The sequence below is a fragment of the Dreissena polymorpha genome, chromosome 1, assembly GCF_020536995.1.
Source record: "Dreissena polymorpha isolate Duluth1 chromosome 1, UMN_Dpol_1.0, whole genome shotgun sequence".
Classification (NCBI taxonomy): domain Eukaryota; kingdom Metazoa; phylum Mollusca; class Bivalvia; order Myida; family Dreissenidae; genus Dreissena; species Dreissena polymorpha.
The window spans coordinates 122,359,563-122,368,937 of NC_068355.1; the positions used below are offsets into that span (position 1 = coordinate 122,359,563).

Consider the following 9,375-nt stretch of genomic DNA (forward strand, 5'->3'; position numbering starts at 1 on the left):
GGTTTACAACAACATGCGGAAATTCTGTGACTCTGATTACAAAATACTAAAAAAGCGAACAAACTGCAGTGCCTTCAGCGCTTTGATATTTTCTTGACGCACGTCTTAGCATTCAGAAGTAACACCACTTAGTTGATGCATATTACTTTAATTTGTATGCCATCTAAATTATTTGGAACGTATACTGTATGTATTGCAAGATTATTGCAAACTCAAAACACAATATATTTAGTCGCGATTTGCTTTCTCTGCATTTCATTACACTTGTTTGACATTGCCATCAAAACTTATATTATTTATGGTCTGCAAATAATAATCTTCAAAACGTTTATTTCTGAGCAATAATTGAGAATATTTTTGCAAACTTGTGTTCAATTTGTGAGTAAACGATAAGCTGATCTGGTATACTACTACCGTCTCCTTTAATTCCTATAATTTGTCCAAACACTACAGTATCCTCAGGTGTAGGCAGTATCCAGGCAAGGGGCATACCCTTTATGTTCTCCGGGGTGTCTACACCGATAACGTAATTAGCAGGAGTTTCGCCAAAGACTTCAACGCCGTAACTGGACAGAAGACTTTCAAATGCTGCCGTCGGTTGTTGAACGTTTATACCGAACAACAGAAAATCTTCGTCAACTCCGCGCCCTCGAGCGGTGGTGATTTTAGAAGTTACTGGTAAAGTTTGTCTTTAAAATCGCCGGCATATCTAGTACGTGAGCTATGACACCAGTTTTATCAATGGCTAGCAGTCGACCATCGGGAGCTGAGACCCATAGCTGTGGGACTGCGTTTCTCGGGTTGCGATCGGCACTTCCGTCGTACATAAGCATATTTTTCACGTTTATTTGGGCTTGAAACACCATCGACCCATCTTTCCCCGTATCTTGAATCGCAAACAAACGATCTCCTCCCTGTAACCTTGACCCCGGTAGCATCGGAGGAGGCAAAGCCACGTAAATGGTTTCCCTTCCAGCGTTCCAAAGAATGGACGGCTTTGGAACGGACGGGTCGCGAAGTTTTGATGTTAGTCTCCGCGCATATGATTCCGAACCGAATCGTAGTGAGGCATCCAACACACCGGAAGACGGTAATTCATTCTCGAAGTTCGCGTGCCAAACAATTTTCATTCTCTCGCCGACAGACGTGGAGGTGTCGATGGCGTAAAGACGCTGGAGGCCGAGAATACTGACGTCGTCTCTCTGAAAGGACAGACGGTAAAAGGAATAATACTCAGGACTATAACAAGTATGCAATTAGAACGAATACGCTCTGTGTAACCGATTCAGCATTATATAGGGTCTTACTTTAGGCAGATGTTCAACATACTTACCGATAATGTTGTAATCACAAAACGTTGATAGTTTTTCATTGACAACATGTATGTTAGGCATAAGTGGACCATACGCACAATAATTACTGAGAAATTATGAAATTATAAAATGTAGACAGATAGATCTATATTGACATTTTATTGAGTGTTATGGTATGAGTAATACGTATAACTGATTGTGTTTTTTAAAAGAGCGTTTTGAACAAGATCTAATGTATTTAACATGTGTTCGATAAATCATGTGCTTTACGGTACAAAACGCCTGCGATATACATTTTAATAATATGAGATAAGGAATATGCATAGTTAAACCCACGGTATTAAAATTTGTACATGTACATTTCTGTTAGCACTGAAAAGTCTCACTGATTAAAAATGGTAGACTAGTAAGGTAAGCATTTTTTTCAATGTGATACAATACATCATTAACTCCACGACCTGTTTTTCGTCTGGTGCGAACTCGGTCAGAACATAAATCCGGTTTTTACTGGTTACCGCGGGTGCGACAGGCAGGAGACTTGCCACTCACGCCCTGGACGGTGTCGTTCAGAAACATGTTGGCAAGGGGTAAACCATCTACGCGTAAGAAATATATATATAACTATATAACGATTTGAATGACAACAGTGCAGGTAGCCCTGTAGCGCAGCAGTTGGTACACTCGCTTCTCACATAGGCGCTCCGGGTTCAATCCCGAGTCCTGGGGCATACAAGGTTGGTATGAGGTCTATATACCGGACAGGTGAGGCTTTCTTCGGGTAGTCCGGCTTATTTCCCAGAGTTTTAGAGCATATCCAATTTAATGTCTTTCAGTAGATTGCAGCTACACTTAAAAAATGCAAACTTTCGTTATTCTAGACCTTGAAAGTAAAGTTGGTAGGATTGCTGGGTCGAACTACAAGTCATTACATAATGAGGCATGAGGCGCGAAATGAATAGACCTCATAAATATAGTAATATACACATACGAACGCATGAACACCCTCACAGAACATGCATATGCAACATACAAATAGTATATACAGTTTCAGGAAGCCTAATTAATGTGAGACATTTCATAATAACATTTCAATACAGTGGACTCCCCAAGTTAGTTTTCAATGACAACGCTTACGTAGAAGACATACCGGTAAAAGTGGTGATCAGTTCGCCGGTCTGTTGTGAGACTAATAAAACGGCGCCATACCCGACATCAACGAACTGCATCCTAAATCCGACAGAAGTTATTTAGACTATCAATTCGAATATTTACTTTAAAATAGTACCTGCATGCATCGACAATATTACACGCATTTATTTATCTGTTTCATAAAAACTACATCCTTGGCGTACAAATCTCTCTAAGATTATCAAACAATGCCGGATTAACCGAAAAATTGATACATAATTAAATATGTTCCTAAAATAGTGTATATGTAAATGTATATGTATTTTTTTTTTGAATATTTACAACTATATTTATATAAATTGCATAATATTATTTTTATTTATGCCCAAACTTTCACACAATCGTACTTTTAAGAGATTAAATAAGAGGAAATTGACTGCTTAAGTTAAAAGGAACCCAGACACATAACAAGGCCACAACTGCACAACAAATCATCTACCCGAACAGAGGTCGCATGTTGGGATCGAGATGCATTTCCGGAAGCAGTGGTGTGCCGTCGGCACTGTAGAGCATGAGGTTTCCCCCGTCTGTACCCCAGAAACTTCCGTCGGTGCCAACGAGCGGAAGTGTCGGCAACCTCAGTACAAGGTCGCGCCATAGCACTTCTCCGGACCCTAGGTCTAGTACCATGTAACCCCTATGGAAGTGAAATATGTTTCCGAATGAATTTGCAGTAGTAGTAGTATATTCGCAGGTACTAGTATATCGCTGCAAGCTGGTCTATTCAAGTTTAAGCAATCAACTACAAACTTCTCGACAATTCTAACGACGGTTACTACAGTATATGTTATATCACGGCGTAGATACATATCGTTGGCCTTTCTGTCAAAATGCTGCCTCTCTGTTCATTCTTCGCTGCGTCTCTGTTATCGGTGTAGAAATGAAGAAGTTATAGTAAAAGGCAATTTTGGGTGGGTGTGGCCTATGTGGGCGGGGCGCCCCAGGGTTGGTAATGGGACCATGCATAGTTGAGATTGACCGTACTGTCATAAGAGAAGTTCAGTATCAATTAGAAGTGAATCGGTGTAGAAATGAAGAAGTTATAGTAAAAGGCAATTTTGGGTGGGTGTGGCCTATGTGGGCGGGGCGCCCCAGGGTTGGTAATGGGACCATGCATAGTTGAGATTGACCGTACTGTCATAAGAGAAGTTCAGTATCAATTAGAAGTGAATCGGTGTAGAAATGAAGAAGTTATAGTAAAAGGCAATTTTGGGTGGGTGTGACCTATGTGGGCGGGGCGCCCCAGGACTGGTAATGGGGCCATGCATAGTTGAGATTGACCGTATTGTCATAAGAGAAGTTAAGTATCAATAAGAAGTGAATCGGTGTAGAAATGAAGAAATTATAGTAAAAGGCAATTGTTGGTGGGTGTGGCCTATGTGGGCGGGTCGCCCCAGGGTTGGTAATGGGGCCATGCACAGTTGAGATTGACCGTACTATCATAAGAGAAGTTCAGTATCAATTAGAAGTTAATCGGTGTAGAAATGAAGAAGTTATAGTAAAAGGCAATTTTGGGTGGGTGTGGCCTATGTGGGCGGGTCGCCCCAGGGTTGGTAATGGGGCCATGCACAGTTGAGATTGACCGTATTGTCAAAAGAGAAGTTCAGTATCAATTTGAAGTGAATCGGTGTAGAAATAAAGAAGTTAAAGTAAAAGGCAATTTTGGGTGGGTGTGGTCTTTGTGGGCGGGGCGCCCCATGGTTGGTAATGGGGCCATGCATAGTTGAGATTGATCGTATTGTCATAAGAGAGGTTCAGTATCGATTTGAACTAAATCGGATGTAGAAATGAAGAAGCTAATGTAAAATAACCTCAAACATGAGTGCAAATCTCTGACCCGGTCCCACCCCAACCCCCATAACTTTTGACCCAGGGGTCAGATCAAAATTTCAAATAGTGCAGGGTCGCACATATGCTCATAGCTACCACGTGTGTAAGTTTCAAGGTTCTAGTGCTTATAGTGTAGGGGGAGATAGTGGCCAGGACGGACGGACGGACAGACGGACAGACGGCGGAGATAACCACAATATCCCAACGCTGTTCAAAAAGCTTGGGGATAAAAATGGATGATCGTAATTCACAAAAAAGATAAGAAAATCTTAAATTAAAACCCGTAAACACATTTGTGCATAAAAAGAGGTGGTCCATGAGTTGAAGCATATATCCTGCTACAGGTTCACAGTATTTTGCAGGTCCAAACACTTATCACAAACTCTATCGAAGATGGAATGATGACATGGGTGGTTAAACAATCGTGCATACATGCCACTTTGATGACTTTTTAACATAGCTTTTCAGTAATATGTCAAATATCTTATGTCCATGATATTATCTTTATGATCAAATCTTTACGTTCAATGTACCATAGTGTACGCTCTATACAAATGTTCATCAATTTTACTTAAAAAATGTCTACTTTCGCTTTCGTTGTGGCGCGGAAAGCCTCTCGATCGGCTCACTTTTCTGGCACGGGAAGCCTATTCGTCGATTGACATTTTTATTTTTCTCAGTAAAATGAGTTTAACACTTGTTAAAAGTATTAATAGTAAAAATTAAAAATGTCAGAATATTGGATGTAAATATCAAAGGCGAAAGGGGACTTTTAACGTAATTAGTTGGACTAATGCTATAGGCTACATATTTGAAGTATCTTAATGTTCATATATAAATCCGTCAGTAATGAAGATCGCGTTGATGAATTGCAGAAATAATGAACACATATTGGTGACAACGTGTTTACAGTACTTAATGCAATAACCAAAGATTCGGTAAACTGCCACGAGTTCATGGATTTTCTGGTGCAGGTCAATTAACTTGTCGCCGGCTAGGCTCAGATTATCAAAAAGGCCCATTTTATATTTGGTCCTTTTGAAACGGCGTTTTTCACGTGCATGAACCAGTCAATAAGTATCATTCCGTCCCTGTCCATTGACTCGGACTTATTGCTTCATGGTTCACTGAGCTCTGGTATCAAAATTTATTCATTTGATAGCAATTTTTATATTTTCGCTCTCCAAAATTCCTTGTTCATTTGTGGGACATAAGAACACTACAACAAATGAGTGGATTGAAAAGGGCTGGCCCAGAAACGCCAACCGGCATTTATTGATTGTTATATAATAAAGCAATAATGGAAATAAACCATCAAAAATGGGCAAAATTGTCCCATAAAGTTGGACGAACAACAAAGTCCAAGTAATAAATGTACATTGAAATAACAACACAGTAAAATGACAGTAAAAAATACACTGAAAATCATAACGACGCAGGAGGAAGGGGTGGGATGGTGGTTAAAAATGCGATTTGATAACAATTGAAACTGCTTTGTTCTGAAATCCTGGAAGTTATGGAACCGGTTTAAATTAGAAGGTTACAAAGCAGTAAGTTTATATGTAATCAAAAGTTGCAACCCAGCCACCGTGTAAACAGCGAGTGAGAACGCTTTAAATATAAATCAATTTATACTCCTGCGTCTTATTAATTAGGATTTTATATTTTCGCTCTCCAAAAGTCCTTGTTCATTTGTTGGACATAAGAACACCAACCGGCATTTATTAATTGTTATATAATAAAGCAATAATGGAAATAAACCATCAAAAATGGGCAAAATTGTCCCATAAAGTTGGACGAACAACAAAGTCCTCAAACCAGTCCAACCAAGGAAATGGAGAGCGAAAAAAATATACAAAAAATGACTAGTAAAAAGTATAAAACATTAAAATAATGCACTTGAACTGACTAGATGTAAGTAAAAAAAGTGGTAAATGACACAAGGTGAAAAGGTTGCATGGCACATCATATGCTGACAATTGCAGTATGTGCAAAATACAAGTCAAATTGAGACAATGACAGTATATTCGGAAAATAATTTATAGAGAAATACATATTTTATCTTTAAATTTTCGCCAATAGCCAAAACACAAAATTGTGTGCAGAAATATTTTAAATGGACATATTTACAGCTAAAAGGGCACACATACACGATTCAATTTTGTAAAAGTCTAGCCTATAATAAGTCATATCCACTCGAGAAGAGAACTTTGATATATCAAGCGGTTTAGTTCGACGACTAGGCTTCCCGTGCCAGAAAAGTGAGCCGATCGAGAGGCTTGCCGTGCCACAACGAAAGCGAAAGTAGGCATTTTGTTTAAGTAATATTGATGAAAATTACTATATAGCGTACATTGAAAGTAAAGTTTTGATCATAAATATGATATCAATGACATGAGAAATTTGACAAATTACGGAAAAGCTATGTTAAAAAGTCATCAAAGTGGCATGTATGCACGATTGTTCCACCACCCTCGTCATCATTCCATCTTCGATAGAGTTTGTGAGTAAGTAAGTAAGTGTTTGGACCTGCGGAATACTGTGAACCTGTAGCTGGATATATGCTTCAACTCATGGACCACCTCTTGTTATGCACAAATGTGTTTACAGGGTTTAATTTTAGCTTTCTTATCTTTTTTGTGAATTGCGATCGTCCATTTTTCATGTTTATAACAGATAGTCAGCGAATAATGAACAGAGAGGCAGCATTTTGACAGAAAGGCCACAGATATGCATCTACACCGTGCACTTTTTAAGGTTTGTGTGTGTTTTTAGTTTGTTTAGTTGGATTTTTCATCGTATTCAAAAAGAATACAGTCATATCACGGCATTCAGTTTACCTATCACACTTTTTCTGGTTTAGTGGGTTTACCATAATTAAGAGCACTTACTTGTGCCAGTAACTGACAACTGCCCTAGGTGAATAAGATGTAAGGCGATAAAAGTCCTAAAATGATTTTATCACTAATCCCCAAACAAGTTATGGGGCCGGGCAGGGGATCGAGTCCGCGTTTCTCGGAGTTGAAGTCCAGCGCTATACCAATTGAGATAGCTTGCAAAGACATACTAGATAACCTTTAGCAAACGGTAGATAACCTTTAGTAAACGGTGTGATATATAAACATTTTTATTGAATAATTTGTAACGATGAATTAGTTTAGAATGTTATTTTTAACTGATGAAATAGGTGCTAAAAACGATTACCAAATAACAAAAATCGAAAAATCGTATCCTGAGTAATTTGGTCAATCATGGAGTTCGTAACTTTTACTTTTCTTCGTCAATCAAAACTTCAACTAAAATAATGCAAGACCAAGACTTTTAGCACACAATGATAAGGCCATACCATGCCATGGAACTACTCACGTGTAGCCTGGTCCAGGGCCGTTCGACTGGCACACCAAGCTGGCACCGTTCCCTGCACATCCGCCGAAATCTGCAGTAAGATATATATTTGGTGTTGTCATTTTAACAATTTATTACTTTTCAAATTATAAATACTAGTAACCTATCCTTGTTTGGGTCATATATAGAACAGGTGAAGTCTGATTTGAAATAATTGTATTGTAAAGCGATTTATACATATTTTTTCGCGTGGACGAAACCTTAAGCTTTCACCGGCAGTTTTGTGCTCACACCGAAGACTGACAGTTTCAACACCGGTCCTTTCGATGGGTTTATAAATCGGATGTTCTCCGCGCCGATTGCTACATTTCTGCGACTAAAATCCATTGAAAAATGACTCAAATTAACCGAAAAAGTAGAGAGAGCCTGGTGCCTGTAGAGGCACTGCTCGGAATTTAGAGATAAACGCTAATCGGTCGATTTTGTACGGCATTTTCTCGATTAATTAAAAGCAGCCCGATGATCTGAAGGTGCCCGTCCGATGTGGGTTTCTTTAATATCTAGTCCACCATAAAACTGACTCATTAACTTTAAAGTAGTCATTAAACTTGTAGGGACGCCGTCCGATGGAATGTCTTGTGTAGCTGCAAATTTAGCTCGTCTGCTGTTTTGCGGGTAACGTCCGCTTTTGGCTTATCACCGTCCGAATTTGATATATCACCGTCCGCAAGTGTAATTATAACTCTGCTTATTTACAACAACAAACGCAAACAACAAATGATACCTGGAACCGGTCCCTGGAAGTTTCCGGTTGTCCATCCGATCGTGACGTTACCACGGGGAACTTCCTGTTCGAATGAAAAGCTGCCGCTGGGGCGACATCCGTACATCGGACAGCCGTCAATCTCAGCCGGCTGTCCACGCACCGTCGGCAGAAACGCCGGAAGAGACAAACATATCACCAAAAGCAGTGTATTTGAACGGCAATACATTGTCGGCGTATGATACTGAATGTTGTAAAAAAATTGTTTATATGATTATGCTTCAACCAATATGGCGCATAAATATGACAAGGGTGTAGGTCTGTTGACACTGACCGTTGTTATCATCAATGTAGATAACGAAACGTCCTTATGTATGCTGTATCTACACTGTCTATTACACTGCTAATCAGGGCTCGAAATTAACACTCGCACACTCGCACACTCTCAAAATGCGAGTGAAAAATACCGATTGCGAGTTTAGTTTTAAGCCACTTGTTGTTTTTTTTGCGAGTAAAGAAAAAGTGAGAGAAAAAAACAAGTAATATTGCTAAATGCGCTCGACGTTGCGAAGGCTAACCGTAGGTCAATTTATAGAACGTCCAAATACCCGTATGCGGAAGTGCGCACCTTGTATGTAGACGGGTATACTTATAGTACAGATACGCGGATTGTATTGGTACAAAGATAGTGAAGCAGTCGACTAATTCACACGTGTTCATTGAACTTGAATAGACAAGGCGTCGAAGCGAAAAGTAACTAGTTTCTTTTTGCCCACAGACGGAAATAACAATACGAAAGATAAAGCAAGTTAGCCGTTCAGTCAGAAAAAAAAAACGGAAATTAAATTATGTTTCCAGCTAAATATGCGTTTTATATAGTACACGTTGTTAGGGTTGCATTGGTAGAAATGCCACAATAAATTAATTACTTTTACA

General features: G+C 39.3%; 1 protein-coding gene across 1 annotated transcript; it reads right to left on the bottom strand.

Moving 5' to 3' along the window:
• Positions 1 to 1,053: 1,053 nt before the first annotated feature.
• On the bottom strand, positions 1,054 to 8,802 carry LOC127848025 (uncharacterized). Its single transcript, XM_052380314.1, has 6 exons — positions 8,461 to 8,802; positions 7,698 to 7,767; positions 2,941 to 3,138; positions 2,461 to 2,540; positions 1,772 to 1,909; positions 1,054 to 1,202 (listed from the first exon to the last, which is right to left on the bottom strand). Exons 1-5 carry the CDS (start codon positions 8,666 to 8,668, stop codon positions 1,818 to 1,820), a joined length of 648 nt encoding a protein of 215 aa, XP_052236274.1. The 5' UTR covers positions 8,669 to 8,802; the 3' UTR covers positions 1,054 to 1,202; positions 1,772 to 1,817.
• Between the last annotated feature and the right edge of the window lie 573 nt (positions 8,803 to 9,375).

Excerpts from the sequence above, each read along its gene's own strand:
- LOC127848025 (XM_052380314.1), bottom strand. The coding sequence starts at position 8,668 with ATGTATTGCCGTTCAAATACACTGCTTTTGGTGATATGTTTGTCTCTT. Across the intron at positions 3,139-7,697 it reads GGCCCTGGACCAGGCTACAC|GGGTTACATGGTACTAGACC; the intron begins GTGAGTAGTTCC and ends TCACTTCCATAG. Across the intron at positions 1,910-2,460 it reads ACTGATCACCACTTTTACCG|ATGGTTTACCCCTTGCCAAC; the intron begins GTATGTCTTCTA and ends TCTTACGCGTAG.